At 41.0% G+C, this 20,429-nt stretch overlaps 1 protein-coding gene and 1 pseudogene across 3 annotated transcripts in view; one reads left to right on the top strand and one right to left on the bottom strand.

Moving 5' to 3' along the window:
* SRGAP1 (SLIT-ROBO Rho GTPase activating protein 1) overlaps positions 1-19,854 on the top strand; it is a 277,813-nt gene extending 257,959 nt beyond the window's left edge. For all 3 annotated transcript variants that reach the window (XM_019454985.2, XM_019454984.2, XM_019454986.2), the window contains exons 18-22: positions 1,249-1,328; positions 11,570-11,750; positions 13,205-13,339; positions 13,477-13,816; positions 17,757-19,854. In XM_019454985.2, the coding sequence (XP_019310530.1) occupies positions 1,249-1,328; positions 11,570-11,750; positions 13,205-13,339; positions 13,477-13,816; positions 17,757-18,134 (1,114 nt within the window). In that variant the 3' untranslated portion in view covers positions 18,135-19,854. The remainder of the gene's footprint in view (positions 1-1,248; positions 1,329-11,569; positions 11,751-13,204; positions 13,340-13,476; positions 13,817-17,756) is intronic.
* Positions 4,563-4,984, bottom strand: LOC128775034 (60S ribosomal protein L26-like; annotated as a pseudogene).
* Positions 19,855-20,429: the final 575 nt, after the last annotated feature.

The following is a 20,429-nucleotide window of genomic DNA, read 5'->3' as shown; positions in this document are numbered from 1 at the left end:
AACTGTTCTGTGCAGCTCAGATCCAGGAGCAGCTGGAAAGAGACCTATGTAAACCCATTCTGGACCCTCCTCAGGACACATCCCATTGCCTCACCGGGGATTAAGTAGAAGGTAGCTGAAAGATCCTAAGTACCTGAAAGTACACCTAAACCATAATAATGGGCTTAAAACACATTACGATTGGCTTATGCCTTAAGAAAACTGAAGATTAACTATTTCCAGAAGCACTTCTTTCTAAATTAACAAATCATGATAGATTCCAGTTCTGTGATGTAGCTGGTAATTTTACACGTGAAATTCGAGTTTAAAAATATTTACTTGAGCACTTCCTATGTGCAAGGTACTGACTGATCTTGGCTCTAGGAAGATAAATGTATAAAACTCAGCCCTGGCGAGATGCATAATTTTATCTTCAGAGTCATACTTACTGCAAAGCCAGTATCTTAGCACTTCCAAATATTCAGGGCCGTATCAGTAAGTTTTGCTCTTACTCCTTTTATCAAAGAGCGGTATGTGGAGGTCCGGTCAATATTATCTGATGTGTTGTATCCTACAACTTTTGTGGTCACCGCTTTTCCACAAACAGGGTAAAGTCCCTAATAAGGAGGCTTGCAGCCAGTCACCTGTGCTTGATTGTGTCCTTTTCCCATTCATAGTGTTTCCACGGGCAATCACTCATTTTAAACAGAGAGTCAGTGATAAAGCAGTTACTCTTTCTCTCCAACACCAGCAACTTAAGTGGGCTTTTACAGCAATGTCAGGTTTCTCTTTGTGGTAGATGCATCCCATTCACCAGCACATATTTGAGGAGTGTGGTAGTGTTAAAGGGTAAGTTTTTAAAAAGAATAAAATCGTGAGTCTCACGAATCTAAAATGAACACGTGTCAGAAGATGGGAAAGATACTACAGTCGATTCAAAGCAGAAATCAAAGAGCCATCAATTTATATGCAGTAAGGAATAGTGACATGAATTTACAAAAACTGGTGTAGCCGTAGCACAATAATCGCACTCCGCTAGAATTCAGCCAAACTTTAACTTCTGTGGATACGAAAGACCAGTCAAAGATGAAGGACCTAGACTCCCATAAGACCAGATAATCCTTGGAGGCTCCAGCGTCTAATGGAAAGGCTCTCCAGTAACTGACTCTTTTGCCATTCCAAAGTCCTACATCTTTACGTAGAGTAGCACTTGTTCATTTTCGAAATCCTTCCTTTGGCTTTATATGAATTTCTGTTTGCACTTGGCAGTGACAGCCCATACAGTGAGCACGGTACGCTGGAGGAAGTGGATCAGGACGCTGGTACGGAGCCCCACACCAGTGAAGACGGTATGCCCTTGGACCCACACCATTATAAAACTAATCTTAATACCCACTTTTTTGGGAAGTGTTTATATTAAGAATTCAGTAGCTACAAAAGAATATTTATAAAATGTATGTAAGATATGAAAAATAATATTACAGTGAACACCACAGACCACCACCAAGTTTAAGAAAAAAGACAGCATCACCTTTGCTCTTCTCTGTTACCATTCCCTTCCTTACTCCCTCAGGGGTAACCACTATATGTTTGTTTTTACATGGTTTATTGTTTCATTTTCTTTTTTTATTCAATGTTTTTTTTTTTTTTAAGTAAAAAAATTTTTGTAATGTTTATAGAGAGACAGAGAGTGAGTGGGGGAGGGGCAGAAAGAGAGGGAGACACAGAATCCGAAGCAGGCTCCAGGCTTCGAGCTGACAGCACAGAGCCCGATGCAGGGCTTGAACCCATGAACTGCAAGATCACGACCTGAGCCTAAGTTGGATGCTTAGCCAACTGAGCCACCCAGGCGCCCCCTCTAATGTTTATTTTTGAGAATGAGAGACAGAGCGTGGGAGAGGGGCAGAGAAGGAGTGAGAGAATCCCAAGCAGGCTCTGCACTATGAGCTATCAGCGGGGCTCAAACCCTCAAACCTTGAGATCGTGACCTAAGCCAAAATCAAGAGTTAGACTTTCAACAGACTGAGCCACCCAGGGGCCCCTCATTTTCTATTTTCCTGAACTTTCTGTAAATGGAATCCTACTGTAAAGACTTGTCATGATTATTTTCCACTCAGTATTACACTCCTGCGACTCACCCACATTGTTGCATGCAATTATAATCATTTTGTTTTACAACTGTATGATATCCCATTGTATTTACTTTGTTATTGGTGAATATGTGAGGTGTTCTCTATTTTTTGCCCTTAAAAACAGTGCTGCTACGAATATTTTGAATGTGTATGCTTTCGCAGTACTGCAAACAAACAGAAGTTTCTCCAGGATATACGCACCTAGGAGTAAGCATGTTTTCAACTTGACTGGATAAAGCCACACTATTTTTGAAAAGAGTTCTAGGGGCGCCTGGGTGGCTCGGTCGGTAGGTGTCTCACTTCGGCTCAGGTCATGATCTCGCGGTTTGTGAGTTCGAGCCCCGCTTTGGACTCTGTGCTGACAGCTCAGAGCCTGGAGCCTGTCTTCGGATTCTGTGTCTCCCTCTCTCTCTGCCCCTCCCCTGCTCATGCTGTCTCCCTCTCTTTGTCTCAAAAAGAAATAAAACATTAAAAAAAAAAAAAAAGAAAAGAGTTCTAATTATATACACCACACCAGCAATATGTTGGTCTTCCGGTTGGATGTATTCATCCACACTTTATTGTATCAATATCAAACATTATAATCTTTGCCAGTATTGTCAGTGTGATGGTATCTTGTGATTTTAATTTGCATTTCTCTGATTACTGATGAAGGTGTTATTTTGCAATATAGAGTATTAATAGAAAATTTGATGTATAGTAACTGCCACAGATCAGGAGGTGATTACCACTGAAAAGCTACTTTGTTACAGTACCCAAGAGAAAAGGTACATCATGCCTCACGTGGCCACAGAGAAATGCACCAGGGTGGGTCAGAAGGCAGCCATAGAAAGAGCAGGTAGGCAGGAGTCTTTGCTGTGGTTTCCACGGGAAGCAACAGTCAGGGCAAGGTAAGCGGGTTTCGGATTGGCTAGTTTGAATAATTTCAGCGGGCTCTGGGTTATAGGTGTTGTCTCTTGTCAGGAGATTACCTGGAGCAGGAGATTAGGACAGGTGGATAGTGACCCCAAGGAGGTGGTTGGGGTGTTGGGGCTCTGGATTGGTGGGTTTGTATTTGAAAAGCACACCAGGCGAGTGATTTACACTATCTGTAGGAATTGGTAAACCTTGGGAGGGATAGTCCCTCGAGCGGCACCCAGGCCCTGGATGTCAGAATACAGAAAATAAAAAATACAGTTCATATAGGTAGCTATACTTTACTAACTTTTACATGCTTCACTTTTTTTGTGAAATTTCTGTCAAGTCTTTTGCCCATTTAAGTCCCATTTGCCCACTGTCAGTTTCTCTGGGCTTTTTTTTTTTTTTTTGCTTGTCTTAGTTTGATTGGGCTTTGGTTTTTTTCTTATTTCTAAGAGTTCTTTGTGGGTCTGGATCGGGTCTGGTATTGTGTATATGTTTTACAAATATCTTGTGCTCTGTAATTTGTCTTTCATGTGCTTATTATTACATCTTTTGCTAAACAAGGAGACTTTAAAGAAGTTACCAATCTTGTCCTTCATGGTTGCTTCCCTTTGTGTCTCCTTTAAGAAATCCTTCTGTGCCCAGAGGTAATGAAGATAATTCCCCCATATTCTTTTTTAAATCCTTTCAGGTTTTGTTTTTCACACATAGGTCTTTAATCTACCAGGAATTTCTTTGGGGGTATGGTGTGAGGTTGGGGTCCGTTCCTTTTTCTCCATGTGGATGCACTATTGTCCCAACATTAATTGTTCTTTCTCCACAGCTCTGCACAAATCACATGTCCTCTCTGAACAAGTCTGTTTCTGGGCTCTCTCCTTTCCACTGGTCTACTTGTCTATCCCTCCTCTCTTAATTTTGATACTTTTTAATAAATCTTAATATTTGGCAAATCAAGACCTTTGACTGTTCTCCTTAGCAATTCTTGATCTTTACAACTTCACTTAAATTTTAGACTCAGTTTTTCAAGTTCTTAAACAAAAATTGAAAACCTCTTGGGTTTTGATTGCAGTTGCACTGATTCTATGTATGTTAATGTGGAGAGAATAGATATTTTTATAATATTCAGTCTTCCAGTCGACAAACATATTGAATGTCTCTCAATACACGTTTATACTTTTCTCTTTAGAGATCATTTTTTTCCTTTTTCTAACAAGTTTAATCTTTAACATAACTTTTCAACACTTTTTTTCATTTTTTTTTTTTAATTTTTTTTTTTTTTTTTAACATTTATTTTTGAGACAGAGAGAGACAGCATGAACAGGGGAGGGGCAGAGATAGAGGGAGACACAGAATCTGAAACAGGCTCCAGGCTCTGAGCTGTCAGCACAGAGCCCGACACGAGGCTTGAACCCACGGACCGTGAGATCATGACCTGAGCTGAAGTCGGACGCTTAACCGACCAAGCCACCCAGGTGCCCCAACACTTTTTTTCATTTTAACAGGTTTTTTTTTTTTTAACAGTATTTATTTAAAGTCATGTATAAGATTACTTTATTCCTTCATTTTCTCATTAGTTTCTTCCTTATATTTGCCCTTTTCCTTTCCTACTTGGCAAGATTTGGCTTTGTGTTCAAGGTCTTTGTCCAGGTTGAGTCTAGTGATAACCACCTTGCCCGGGTGAACACCCACATGGACATTTGTGTCGTGCGCCCTCTCCCTCTGTACTTGTTCAGCGTAGATGACATATTTCTTCCCGTAAACCTGGGCTACTTTGCCAATTTGCCTTTGTGGTGTCCTCCTACAACCTGAACTTCATCATCCTTTTCGATGGACATGGATCAAACATTGTACTTCTCTCTCAGCTCTGTGGAAAGAGGGGAAGACATAATCTTCCCGCAAATGTGGAAAGATGCATTGAAATGCCTTTTGTGGTTCTTGCTCCATTCAGAAGTCACCAAAAGATTGAACATCATTTTGGCCGCTGGTGCTTCAGCCGTGGCCATACAAGACTTTTTTTAATATGAACATATAAAGCTGTCAGTTTTCTCTTAGTACTTCCTTAGCTATATGCATGATCCTTTTATTTTCTCTTCAGCTGTGACTAATCTGCTTTAAAGCCATCCATTGCATTTATATTTTTTGTTTTTTTCTACAAGTTGTTTGGTTCACTTTTCTATCTGCTGCTTAATCATTCTTTGTAGCTGTTCGCTCTTTCCTCATATTAATCCTTTCTATCATTATAAATTGTGATTCTGATCATTCTAATATCTGCATTCTTCCTGGATTTGTTTTTGTTGTCTCTTGCTCATTGAGTCTTATTTTCCAGAGTGTTTTGTAAATTTTTATGTGTTCCTCCAGAGAATCTTCTCATTTACTTCTGCCTGGGGCATAACCAACTTGGGACCATATTGAATTTTTAGCTTCAGGTTTTCCAGGCCACCCAAGTTGTGTGATTTTTAACTGCAAACCTGCCTGAGGACTGGAATGTGGTTGGGGTTCTTGGAGATGATTTGTTCCAAGGTTTGAGATAGATTCTTTTTTTTAAGTCTGGGAGGGGACAGTGGTGATGTATACAGTCTGTGGAGAAGTATGGAGGGCAGGAAGGGAGGATGATTTCTAGCACTAGGAATTCACGGTGACACTGCGAGCGTGATCTTTTGTGGAGGGGGCTTACATTGTCCAAACTGAGTAGACCCTTGATTTCGTTTTTTGTCCAAAATGAAAGCTTAAGTTAACCCGGCAGGGAAAGTGCCCTCAAGGCAAACTCTGACTCACATTTTCTAGTGTTCTGTTTACCTCACTGCGTTCCCATTTCGTTGAGTTTTTTGTCTTTGATATTCCCTACTACGGTGGTAGCTTCTTAATGCAATTACAAAGATTTCTTTTTAATCCCAAGATTTTTCATTCATTTCAGCAAGAGGGTAATCAGGATGTCTCATGTCCACCCTCTGCTTTAAAAAAAAAAAGTTTGTTTCTAAAAGTAGGATGAACTGACATTTTCAGAACTTCATTTAGAAGAAATTCTTCACAGTGAGAGCTTCTACTTCTGTGATGTTGCTTTTGAAAGTCTCTGAGCCCTACCCTTGCCACCATCCCTTCTTTTTACTCGAGTTTCTTTCTTTCACCGTGTGATTTATTCCTTTCTCACCGATGACTTCTCTGTCTCCTTCAGAGTATTTCCCTAGTGGCAGGAAAAGCTAAGACAAAGCCCCAGCCATCTCTCTTCCTAAACATCAGTCTCCCCACCATGCCATCTGTTAGTTGTTCTTACCTCTTGACTACAAAAGAGAAGCTTTGCTGAGAGCTCTGTGTTTTCGATAATGTTTTAACCATGTTCACCTGATTTTGCTGGAAAAGAAAGCATTGTGTACAAAGGATAGATATCCTTGCCCACAGCCAACCTGTAAAGTTCTGTAACTAAATTAACTAGCGTATTGATTATCTTTGTGATCCCCTGGGTATTGTATTTTCTTTTGTCCGTCATGATATCACTAGAGAAGGATAGTTTTTGTTTCTGAAAGAGAGGCTGTCATAGAACGAAACCAGCACCTACAAGGGCAGTGGGTAACAGATCTAGAAGGGACAGTGCCAGGGACAGCAGGTGCCCAAGAGAAAATGTGATGTACTAGCATTTTGTATAAAATGACAAGAAATGGAAATCTAAGACTTGATAGTTCTGGGCAGTCAGAAAAATCAGCTGTACTGAATTGTCCCCCATTGCACAGTTATTTTTTTTTTTAAATGTTTATTTATTTTTGAGACAGAGACAGAGCATGAACGGGGAGGGTCAGAGAGAGGGAGACACAGAATCTGAAACAGGCTCCAGGCTCTGAGCTGTCAGCACAGAGCCTGACGCGGGGCTCGAACTCACGGACCGCGAGATCATGACCTGAGCCGAAGTCGGCCGCTTAACCGACTGAGCCACCCAGGCGCCCCCCATTGCACAGTTATAATAGCCATGCAGGAAAATGAAGTTATCGTGTTCACTCTTACTGTTACTGATAACAGCAGCATTCTGTAGAGTCTCTGCAGGATCTTAGAGGACCATGTGACTCTCTACGAAAGGACCATGTGACTCTGCCATGCCCTAAGATTGATTTGCTCTGCAGTGAGTAGACTGAGATGTGTAGAAGTAGCTTATTGATTCACACTTGGCTCTGGAATGACTCCCTGAGGAGTAGAAAGAGTCAAAATAATGAAATTGCTCAGAATTACTAGTTGATATGGAATTACCAATAAAAATGTACTTCTGATTCATCTGGTCATTCTTTCATAATCTCTCCACATTTGAATTAAATAAACAGTCTGATAATCCTGTTGCTAGTTGTTTCAAGAAATAAAAAGAGATAACAAGCATTAGAGTGCATGATTATGAAATTAGGATAAAATACATAAGTATCTGTTAAATAGTCTTAAATAGCCCTTGGCCCGCATTGACAGTGTATGACTAAATGTCTAATTAATGTCTAATTAATGTCTAAAGAACATTAATGGTTCTTTCTTCATTTCCCTCTGACAAGTACGTAAACTGTACACTATTTTGTGGGCTGGTATCTTCCCATTGTTTTTTTCAGTAAAATGAAATTCAACTTTACATGGGCATGTTCACATAGGAATTTGAGAACTGCATGTCATAAAGTTCTTTTTAACAAATGGGCGTGTCTTCTTTCCTCCCTGGATATGTTTATTCATGTCCCCTGTACCATGGGCATGTTTATTTCTGTTCCTAAAGGAGAACTGGTGTTAAAAAAAAATTGGCATCAGTCATCTCTGACTTATTCTTTATCTGCAATTTGAGGACAAACTATACAGTCATTCTCTTTAAATATAAAGTTATAGTCCCTCCTCTATGAAGCAGGTTTGTAGATATTTAATAAAGCTGTTATTCATATTGTTTTAATAATATAATTTTAGGAGGGAATACTAGCATGCTAACATGCGATCTAAAAGTTATAGTTAGTTGTTAAAGGACTTAAACTGTTGTTTTAAAATTATTCTTACACCTACTTTGCTGAGAAGTATACTACATGTAAATCATAGCATTGTGATTCTGCCATATGAAATATTCCCCTTAAACATTAACCACTAGCAAAAAGATGGAGCAATTTTTTGTCTTTATTGTAAATGCATAGCTGAAATTCATCTAGGCTCTTTCATAGAAGGTAAACCCTAAGCTTTTTTAATGTGTTTTTTGATTTTTATGCTTTTGCCTTATGTGGCCCAGAGAACATTTGAATTTTTTTTTTTTTTTTGAAATTCTTTTTTTTAAATTTTTTTAATTTACATCCAAGTTAGTTAGCATATAGTGCAACAGCAATTTCAGGAGTAGATTCCTTAATGCTCCTTACCCATTTAACCCATCCCCCTTCCCACAACCCCTCCAGTAACCCTCTGTTTGTTCTCCATATTTAAGTCTCTTATGTTTTGTCCCCCTCCCTGTTTTTATATTATTTTTGCTTCCCTTCCCTTGTGTTCATCTGTTCTGTGTCTTAAAGTCTTCATAGGAGTGAAGACATAAGATATTTGTCTTTCTGTGACTAATTTCGCTTAGCATAATACCCTCCAGTTCCATCCACGTAGTCGCAAATGGCAAGATTTCATTCTTTTTGATTGCCGAGTAATACTCCATTGTATACAAATACCATATCTTTTTTATCTATTCATCTGCCAGTGGACATCTGGGCTCTTTCCATACTTTGGCTATTGTTGATGGTGCTGCTATAAACATGGGGGTGCACGTGGGGATACAGCACACCTGTATCCCATGGATAAATGCCTAGTACAATTGCTGGGTCCTAGGGTAGTTCTATTTTTAGTTTTTTGAGAAACCTCCATATTGTTTTCCACAATGGCTGCACCAGTTTGCATTCCCACCAACAATGCAAAAGAGGTCCTCTCTCTCCGCATCCTCGCCAACATCTGTCGTTGCCTGAGTTGTTAAGGTTAGCCCTCCTGACAGGTGTGAGGTGGTATCTCGTTGTGGTTTTGATTTGTATTCCCCTGATGATGAGTGATGTGGAGCATTTTTTCATGTGTTGGTTGGCCATCTGGATGTCTTCTTTGGAGAAGTGTCTATTCATGTCTTTTGCCCATTTCTTCCCTGGATTATTTGTTTTTTAGGTGTTGAGTTTGAGAAGTTCTTTGTAGATTTTGGATACTAACCCTTTATCTGATATGTCGTTTGCAAATATCTTCTCCCATTCTGTCGGTTGCCTTTTAGTTTTGCTGATTGTTTCCTTTGCTGTGCAGAAGGTTTTATCTTGATGAGGTCCCAGTAGTTCATTTATGCTTCTGTTTCCCTTGCCTCTGGAGACGTGTTGAGTAAGAAGTTGCGCAGCCAAGATCAAAGAGGTTTTTGCCTGCTTTCTCCTCAAGGATTTTGATGGCTTCCTGTCTTACATTGAGGTCTTTCATCCACTTTGAGTTTATTTTTGTGTATGGTGTAAGAAAGTGGTCCAGGTTCATTCTTCTGCATGTCGCTGTCCAGTTTTCCCAGCACCATTTGCTGAAGAGACTGTCTTTATTCCAATGGATATTCTTTCCTGCTTTGTCAAAGGTTAGTTGGCCATATGTTTTGGGGTCCATTTCTGGGTTCTCTATTCTGTTCCATTGATCTGAGTGTCTGTTCTTGTTCCAGTACCATACTGTCTTGATGATTACGGCTTTGAATACAGCTTGAAGTCTGGGATTTGAATTTATTAAGTGAGAAAGAAGCTTGGTTGACTATCCAAGGATTTCTTATGCAGTTATTCCATACAAGATATTAAAGATACTTTAGGAATCTTTTGGGAAAAATTAACTGTTTTAAATGGGAATGTACATTACCAAGCAAAATAGAAGACAATTTCCTGAGAAAATATTTAACAGATGGACAGGTTTTAATCTATTACATGTGCATGTATTCTAGACTATTTAGAAAGTAATACACTCTCAGTTTATAGTAAATTGAGGTATTGCTCATTGCTTATACATTTCTCTAAACATTTAGCACTTGTATTGGCCCATTCTGTGTATAATTGATTAGAAGTTTACTTATCTGTTGTTGATAGCAGGGATGAAGGACGGGGAGGGGGATGGTAGAAGATGGGAGGAAAGATCATAAGCCCCAGAATCAAAGGGCTTTTTGCAAAATCTCAATGATGAAAAGCATCTCTTATAGTTGTTTTGTTTAGTTTGTCCTCTTAATTGCCTTCAACTGTTGTGATCAGAATTAGATCAGCACTGAAATTCCATTTCTAGTTCAATAGCTTTAATTTTTAATTTTGAAATCATTGTAGGTTCACATCTAGTTGTGAGAAATATTACAGAGAGATCCCACATACTCTCCTCCCAGCTTCCCTCCATGGTAAAATCTTACATAACTGTAGCATAATACCACAGCCAGGAAGTTGACATTGACACAACCCATCAGCCATATTCACGTTTCACCAGTTTTTCATGCACTCATCTGTGCGCTTCCCTTTTATAGCCGTGGCCATTTCTTTCCAACCTCTGGCAACCACTAATCTGTTCTGCATCTTGATTATTATGTCATTTCAAACATGCTGTATAAGTGGCATCATACAGTATATAACCTTTTGAGACTGGTTTTTTTTTTTCACTCACCATAATTCCCTTGAATATCTTTTGATCTCTGGATAATTGGGGCGCCTGAATGGCTCAGTCAGTTAAGCGACTCTTGGTTTCAGCTCAGGTCATGATCTCACAGTTTTGTGAGTTCGAGCCCCATGTCAGGCTCTGTGTTGATAGTGTGGAGTCTGCTTGGGATTCTGTCTCCTCTGTCTCTGCCCCTCCCCCACTTGTGCTGTCTCTGTTTCTCTCAAAATAAATAAATAAACTTTAAAAAAAACTTTTTTGATCTCTGGATAACATAATTGTTGAATCTGGTCTCTTATTTTGGGTACAGGACAGTCTAAGTTGTGCTTTTTTCATAGGTAACTAGAATTTGTTACTGATACTAGAGAAAACAAAGTTATTTTACTGTTGGTGGCAGTTTGGAAGATTTGATAATGCCAGAAAAGTACAGGAAGAAATTAAATGTACTCACATAATATTTAATGTACTGATTTTTATAAACCTCATTTTTCTTTGAATAAGCAAATAAAGCCTAAACTCCCTCGTGTTCTGGGATACTGACTTTCCCATGTTATCCATGGTTATTAACATGTTACACAGGAACTCCATCATTGTCAAAATACTATTGGAGCTATTGTGGAGGATATTACAGCCCAAGGAGAGATCTCATATATCATGTTGCAAAGTTTTAAATATTTTTTATTAAACTGTCATTATACCTCTGGTAAGAGACTGTGGAAATTAAGGTCCAATGTTCAATTTTTCTTTGCCTGAAAAACTGACCACAGCAAGAGACTGTTTTTCTGTACCTCTTTTAACAGCCTTATTTTGTCCTGCATTGATGATTTGTTCATTACCTTGTTCAGTCTGGATATTTAAATGGCCGTGTTTATTGCCAAGGCCTCATATGGAACTTTCACCTAGTGTTTCATGCTCTTCTAACAGCTCTGGTCCCTCTTTGTTTTCCGGTGTGTTCTTTGTAGAATGTGAGCCAATAGAAGCGATAGCCAAGTTTGACTACGTTGGGCGATCCGCCAGAGAACTGTCCTTCAAGAAGGGCGCCTCCCTGCTGCTGTATCACCGCGCGTCTGAGGACTGGTGGGAAGGAAGACACAACGGCATTGATGGGCTCGTGCCTCATCAGTACATAGTGGTGCAGGATATGTGAGTAGTGCCAGCTTCTACCGCCAAGTGCTCCCATCAGAAGATTCCAGCCACTGTCCTTAAACTGACCTTGGTCTTTCAGGAACAGAGCAGAAGGGATCGCAGAGCCCAGACCTCTGAGCTGGGAACAGTTCTTTGCCTTGCTATTGGGTCTTTGCTAATGGTCCTTCAGGACCAGCAGGTTTTCATTTTGCAAACACCACCAGGAGGTTTGGAGCAAAGGCTAGGGAGAGATGCCTTTTGAAACTTTCAGGCTCTTAGAAGAATAATCCTTGCAGAGAATAGCTTTAAGAGCTGTAGTAACCACTGCTGGTTCCAAAACCAGAGGTTATCATCTCTTGCTGTCTGACCACTGTTTCAATTCAGATTCCCCAGAGGGAAGATACTGACGTAAATAAAGTCTAAAGAGAATCATCTCCAGCCTTCTTCTTCTTTTTTTTTTTTTTCAATATTGCTGTAATTTTTTTAATGTTTATTTATTTATTTTGAAAGAGGAAAGAGAAAGAGTGCAAGCTGAGGAGAGGCAGAGACAGAGGGAGAGAATCCCAAGCGGGCTTCAGGCTGTCAGCACAGAGCCTGACATGGGGCTTGATCTTGGGAACCATGAGATCATGACCTGAGCTGCCCAACTGAGCCACCGCTGCACCCCTGCTATAATTTTTTGGGAGGTTTATTTATTTATTTTGGGGGTGGGGGACAGAAAGAGAGGGAGAGAGAGCCAAGCAGGCTCTGCACAGAGCCCAGTAGTGCAAGGCTTGAACTCACAAACCATGAGTTCATGACCTGAACTAAAATCCAGAGTCAGATGCTTAACCACCTGAGCCACCCAGGCACCCCTTAATATTGCTATAATTTAAAAATATTTAAAGAGATGAGAAGATGCTTATAACCTATTAAGTAAAAGAAACAGGTTGCAAAATTGTACGTACATTCCTATTTTGTGAATATATTATTTAAGAGCAATTTAAGAGCAGTTTTTCAAGGGAAAGAGAAATATACCACATGAAATGCATATTATGATTAAATCATTCAACCTAATTTTAGAGATGTTAAAATGTGTCTCAGAATCCAAGAAATATTATGTGCATTTTATACATACATGCAGTGATATATATCTAAGCCACATAAACATATAAGTAACTATAGTATAAATACCATACATATATATGCAGACATCATAGATATGTACCCAGGCATAGATAAAAAGTATAGAAGGATATTTTCTAAAGTTCTAGCAGTAGTTGTGTCTGGTTGTTGCATCCTATTATGGGTGATTGTGATACTGCTCTTTTTTGTATATCTGAATCTTCCAGTTTACCAATGAAACTGTATTATTTTTATAATGAAAAAGTCGTGTTGGTAAGAAAGACTTATAATACATAAATCCCATCACTTATTTTTTTGTTCCCATTCATCTAGCAAAAGACCCTCACTCTTGCTTCTCATTGTTTCAGGGATGATACGTTTTCAGACACTCTGAGCCAGAAAGCTGACAGTGAGGCCAGCAGTGGGCCAGTCACTGAAGACAAGTCTTCATCCAAGGACATGAACTCCCCAACAGACCGTCACCCGGACAGCTATTTAGCCAGGTAGGTGGAATCTGATCATCAAGCTGCTGAACCTCCACTTTTCCAAGGACTTTGAGCAGCCACAGGACCCGCAGCTTTGTGGTATTACCCAGTGTGATAAGCTCTCCTATTTTCTCTCTCTTTTTGTGTATGTCTAGGCAGAGAAAAAGAGGAGAGCCACCCCCTCCAGTAAGGCGTCCTGGCAGGACCAGTGATGGCCATTGTCCCCTCCACCCCCCACATCCTCTTTCCAACTCCTCCGTTGACCTGGGGTCCCCAAACTTGGGCAGTCACCCCCGGGGCCTGCTGCAGAACCGTGGCCTCAACAATGACAGTCCTGAGAGGAGACGCCGGCCCGGCCATGGGAGCTTGACCAATATCAGCCGACACGACTCCCTCAAGAAGATCGACAGTCCTCCTATTAGAAGGTCCACATCATCAGGGCAATACACAGGCTTCAATGACCATAAGCCATTGGACCCAGAGACGATCGCTCAGGTAGGATGCATTTAATGGAATGGTGCATGCTGTGTACCTGGAGTATGATGAAGGAGGTGTGCAGGATTTCCTTTTTGTAGCCATGTTGTTTTGTACAGAACCAGCTAAAGAAAACAAAAGAAATGAGCTCCTTCTTTAAAGCCTGGACTAAGGGTCTCTTTAGAAGAACCATTTGTTACTGGAAGGACCCAGGTGATCAGGTTCATATTGATTTAAATAGAAACATGGCAGAAATGTAGGACCCATGGCATTTAAACATATCATTGCTAAATAGTTAGAAAAGTCTGGAAAAGAATAATAATGAAGAAGGACCGGCCCTACTGGATCCTGAATGCGTGCCAAAGATAATAAAATAGACAAATTGATAGAAAGAATGGAGAGCCCAGAAATAAATAAATGTTAGTGTATGATAAATATGACCCTTTCAACTTAAGACAAACAATGGATTAGTCAATAAATAAATGGAGAAATAATGGTTAGCTGTTTGAAGAACATCAAGTCTGAATCCTATGTCATTGTTTACTTCTCAACAGTTAGTACAGAGGACTTTGTAGTTTTTTTTAATGATTAGAATTGACAGAGTGAGGGTGAAACAAAATTAATGGCTTTTCCATCATTCTGCCATTTTTCCTCTAGTGTTTTTTTTCCCCCAGCATAGGCCATCAGAAAATATGGTTAACACCAATGACAAAAGAGGTGAATAGATTCAGGGTTTGCCATTTTAATCTAAAGCATCTTCTATCTATCTGAAGCTTAAAGGCGAACTAAATTAATCAAAAAAGAGAGTGAATGAGAAAAAAATGAAACAAACATGGGGAAGTATTTAAAATGGATTATTTTTAATAAAGAGTATCCAAGGAGACCTGCACTGATGGGACAAATTTCCAAGCTATTTTCACTGTCCTAACTAAAGAAAATTTTGGATGTAAATTAGATTGTGAGGGGTTTAATGTGTTTTTTAAAAATTAAACCAATTTTAAATCTACAACAGTTTCTCAGTAAAAATCAAAAAGACTTGACCTTTTGGTTTTCCTCTGTTTGAAGTACCATACAGGGCCCGTTGAGATCTATACAGAACCAGCGATATTTGATTACAGCTGAGTTTAACGATTTGAGAAATCTGTAACTTCACTGCTTATAATAAGCAGGTGAAACAGGATGTAGGGAGTTAGGAGCTTGGGGGTGGGAAGGCATAACAACATCTATTTAACCCTTTTGCTTCTAGAACCAAGAAATCCTTTTATTGTAAATCATCAAAACAGAACTCAACAGATAAACCAGGCTCTCTGCGATCTCTCTGGGGCAAATACTTGTGTAAAAAAAAAAAAAAATCCATATGTTTAGCATCAAATAGAAATCACATATGAAAATAATCACTTGGAAAGTGATGTCATCCTCACAAAATGGCCTCCAGCTGTGTCCTTTATTTCTCTTTCCATCTCATCTTCAGATTTTCCCATGAGAACAAGTAAGCCCGCCATCATGGCGTTCATACCAAAAACATGCAGATTCTCTTATTAAACAAATCAGTGCAGTCCCTGATGGGGCTTGTTTTAAAACGACAATATCCATATGTGGTCACTGTATCTTGGTTTATTCGTTAAGCAAACCTTTATGAGCACTTACTGTGCGCCAGGTCCTGTGCTAGGCTTTATGAAGCAACGTTAAATCAATAGCCAGCTGCTTTCCAAAGGTGCTGACAAGCCTGTGAGGGAGATGGGTATGAAAATCAATTACCATTATGCAGCGCCGTAAGGGTTATGCTCCAGGTGAGCGAAAGAAGCCCTGGGAGGGGCGCCTGGGTGACTCAGTCGGTTGAGTGTCCAACTGATCTCTCGGTTCGTGAGTTTGAGCCCCGCATTGGGCTCTGTGCTGACAACTCAGAGCCTGGAGCCTGCTTCAGTTTCTCTCTCTCTCTCTCTCTCTCTCTCTCTCTCTCTCTCTCTCTCTCTCTCAAAAATAAATAAACATTAAAAAATTAAGCAAACAAAAAAAAGCCCTGGGAGAGTAGAGAATAGACATGTCAGTCAGACTAGGGCAGTGGTTCTTCACCCTGTCTGTCTCACACAACATTCTGCCTTTGGGGTTTGCGTATACAAAAAAATCACATGATGTAAAATTGTCCATCTTAACCATTTCTAACTCTAGAGTTCAGTAAACTATATTCACATTTTATGAAACAGATCTCCAGAACTTTTTCATCTTGGAAACCTGAAAACCTATACCCACTGAAGAACAACTCTCCTCTCTCCCCTCCCCCTCAACCTCTGGCCACCGCCATTCCACTTTCTGCTTCTATGAGTGGGGGACTACCTCATATAAATGAATCAGGCAGTATTTGTCTTTTTGTGACTGGCCTCTTATTTCACTTAACATAACATCCTCAAGCGTTATCCGTATCGTACCGTGTGGCAAGATGTCCTTCTTCTTTAAGGCTGAATGATATTCCATTGACGTATATACCACATTTTGCTTCTCTATTCATCCATCAGTGGAGCACAGTCTACTTTTTTTGAAACATATATTTTGTAATTCCCTCTTTACCATCTGAAATACATTGATAGATGATATACCTAATTTGAAAAAAACATATGAAGCTCTAAATATAATATTTAAAAAACAAGGAAATAAATATTAAAACAATTAAATGTATTTCAGTTAATGCTTGACTACACTGGAAAACAATGGACGTAGTAAGGTGCTTTCATCTACATATATAATCCATGTAAATCTCATATAAATACAACAATTAAAAATGTGTTTTGATCAGGGCATCTGGGAGGCTCAGGAGGTTAACATCCAACTCTTGATTTTGGCTCAGGTCATGATCTCACAGGTCATGGGATCGAGCCCCGCATTGGGCTCTGTACTAACAATGTGGAGCCTGCTTGGGATTCTCTCTGTCTCCCTAGCTTGCACTCTTTCTCTCTGCCTCAAAATAAATAAATAAACATTTAAAAAATGCATATTGATGTAAGAGACGGGGCCTGGGCTCAGGTTATCGTAAACAGAATTTTCACCTACATGAATGTCTGAAGGACATTCAAAAGTTGAAGAAGGGGTGCCTGGGTGGCCCAGTTGATTGAGTGTCCAACTCTTGATTTCAGCTCAGGTCACGATCCAAGGGTTGTGGGATCGAGCCCTGCGTCAGTCTCCGTGCTGATCGTGGAGCCTTCTTAGGATTCTCTCTCTCTCGCCCCGCCCCTCTCCCCTGCTCATCCTCTCTCTTTCAAATTTAAAAAAAACAAAAACCAAAAAAAACGGCAAACAAGATGCGGGATAATTCATTGCATATAAACTATCCAGGACACTGCAAGATATCTAGTATACACGGCCTCTGCCCACGAAGTGCCAATAATGCCACCCCTTTATTGTGACATTTAAACACACACACACACACCATATCACAACAATGCCCTCCTGCAGGGCGGGACCTCTTGCAGTGAGACCATCGGACAGGAGCATCAGGGGAAAGCCTAAACTGAATTTTGAAGAACTGCTAGGAATTAGCCAAGTACATAGTAAGTGCCCAAAATTATTTGTTAAATCAATGAAAGAAGCCTGCTTTTCAATCCCATTCCCATTTATTTCTTGAGAAACTGTAGCAGTGTCTAAATTGAAGCTGTCTTTTGCCATAAGCTGGAATAGAATTCTGTATAATCAGCACGTAAGGTGGAAATCACCAGAAGGCTACCTAGCACCTTAGAACAGCAGATGTCTGATATACGGCTGCAGGCACCCTGGCATCTTGGTATCCTGAACATGCAGAGCCTAAACAGTCGTGTGAGATGCCATCATCATGCGTACACATTCCACAGACTGTGAACTTAACACACGATTGCTTTTGCTGGCCTGTCTGCTTTGAGCTGAAGTGTGTGTGCTTCTATACATTAGTACGAATTTATCAGTCTGTTCTGCCTCTCTGGTGATTTGTCAACAGGATATTGAAGAGACGATGAACACTGCTTTGAACGAACTCCGAGAACTGGAGAGACAGAGTACAGCAAAGCACGCCCCCGATGTGGTGCTGGACACCTTGGAACAAGTGAAGAACGCGCCCACCCCCGCCACGTCCACAGAGTCTCTCAGCCCTTTGCACAACGTTGCCTTCAGGAGCTCTGAGCCTCAGATCCGACGCAGCACGAGCTCCTCCAGCGACACAATGAGTACTTTCAAGCCTATGGTGGCACCCAGGATGGGTGTGCAGCTAAAGCCCCCAGCCCTTCGGCCAAAACCTGCCGTTCTTCCAAAAACAAACCCTACCGTGGGACCGGCCCCACCTTCCCAAGGTCCAACAGACAAGTCTTGCACGATGTAAACTCCAGATGAGCAAGGTCCTATGGGGCGGTGATTTAAGAAACAAAACAAAACAAAAAACGGATCATTGACAAAAGTCAGTGATCTTTAACTTTCCTTAGTTTTGTGCTTATAACTGGAGATTTTTGGCTTTTCTATGTTCTTGAATGTAATGTCGGAGACTAGCTAAATTAACACGGGCATTTGTATTTTGTAATTTTCTTCCTTTTTTCTTAGTAACTGGACATATGTCATTTTAAAGACAATAGAAACACTTAGATTTACTTGAAAATCCAATGCTGCACCATTTGTCACGAAGGCCACACCACTCTGCTCTCCGCGTCGTTCGGCGCTTCAGGTTTAGTGTAGCCTGGGTGAGTCGGAAATGTCTGGATCCAAAGGCACAAGCGTCTGAGTCCCAGGCCGTGGAGTATAACCAGTGTTGGTCTGTGGCGCTTGGGGGGAATGGCTGGAAAGTGGTAACGGCATTGTTGGGTAGCTGACAGCGAGTACCTCTGAGTCCGTGCAGCGGGACGAGGTCCCACTCATGCCCAGGCTTGCAGTTGTCACGGTGGGACGTGCCCAGTGGGACTCTCAGCCCACTGCCTGAATGAGTTGCATGGTTGCCTCTTTCATACGAGTCACTTCCCTGGGTCCGGATTAAAAGCTCAGAGGAAGGGGTCGGACCCTCTGCAGTTACTTCTTGAACGGAACCTAGAAAAGGGGAAAGCTAATCCTCCAGAGCTATCGAGGTGACTCCTTCCTCAAGCCTGGTCAGGCCCCCGAAGACTTCCAGGTCCGTCCCCTGCATTCACAAAGGACTAGAACGGTCTAACTGTAAAGACTTCCTGGTTACACTCCTCCACAAGTTCCTTCAGAGGTCTGTTACAAACTGCCTAGAAAATACTTCCAGCTCCCCTAAACCCCTGTGTTCTCCTGTGGAAATGGAGAACGCGGGCAGCACACAAGTCCTTGGTTCGCTCAGCCTTCTCTCCCGACTAAATGACCTCGGTTCCTTTAAACCCGATACAGAGGCTTGACGATCCTAAGGTGACTCCCCAGCTCTCCTCTCCCATTGGCCTCTTTGAGCCAACCAAGAACTGGCTGTGGTACTGGAGTAATAAGAGCCATGCTGGCCAAGGTGGGGGGGTGGGGGGGTCACATGGTTCCAGGAGGAGTTCCTTCCAATTTTGCACCCTGGAACCATGACTTTTTTCTTTTCTTTTCAGGTGGTCTCAACATAACCCAGATAGTCAGGTGAGCTCCGTAAGGTACCCTCTTTCTCTGACATCCTGGCACAGAAACCATTTTCTCTGTGTTTTCCCACTGTCTTAAAAAGGTTGCTTTGAATTCAGTTGTTTTTACTAAGGTACAAATCACCACTCCTGCCAGCAGCAGCTTATATCGTGTGTAAACCTATGAGCATGTTTTCTGCTCTGACCTTGAACTTAATGATAAAGAGAATTTTTTTTTTTTTTAGATAAATGGGTGGCCCAGAACTAACCCCTCTCGACCACCATTGATTTCCTTCTAGCTTTGGTTTCAAACTGGAAGCCATTTGCCTGCCCACCTAAGAGTTGCACAGTATGGACTTGAATCTGTTAGCCCGCTGGTGAATGCCTCAGGCAGGAAAGAATGAGGATCTGTACTAAAAAATCAAGATCATTCCTGGGATCTCTCCCTCAGTTTGCCAGTCTAATCATTGTAACGCAGAGAGAGGTTAAATTAATGCCATAGGGTTACCTTTCAAAGTCACACTTCTGATTGCCAGCCAGTGGCCTAACTTCACAGATGGATTGAATCGAGATTTTTTTTCCAAGTATCCAGGTATGGTAAGCTTTTAAATCTTTGAGGTTTCTGAAGCATCCACTTTGCCCATTGTGAAAACGATGCCCAGTCCAGCATCTTCTCTACCCCCCCTGCCATTTCCCTTGAGCTTTAGTGGCCCTTCATCAACTTTAGACACCATGGAGACTCAGCCAGGATTGAGCTCTGAGTAGCACTCACCCTTTTAAACAATCTTCCCAAATTCCTAGGAAATTGAAACCTTGCTGAATAACCTCCCAGTTCTTTCCAGAGTCCACTTGGGTTTCTAGTTCTCTGCTGCTAGATGGGGAAACAGAAGCCGAGAATAAAGGCGGAAGTAATGGAGGAGGAGACTTTAAATCTTTTAGAAATTGAAATGAAAAGGATTGTTAAAAACGTTTTTTCCATCGATGGTGCAAGAGTAAGATGTAAACAGAGGGTTTCAAAAGGGCAGAGGGGGGGCGCCTGGGTGGCGCAGTCGGTTAAGCGTCCGACTTCAGCCAGGTCACGA

Source organism: Panthera pardus, unplaced genomic scaffold (assembly GCF_024362965.1).
Source record: "Panthera pardus isolate Hobbes unplaced genomic scaffold, ASM2436296v1 HiC_scaffold_6, whole genome shotgun sequence".
Classification (NCBI taxonomy): Eukaryota; Metazoa; Chordata; class Mammalia; order Carnivora; family Felidae; genus Panthera; species Panthera pardus.
The sequence above is the reverse complement of the archived record's forward strand: the minus strand, read 5'-3'. Positions and strand labels throughout refer to the sequence as shown.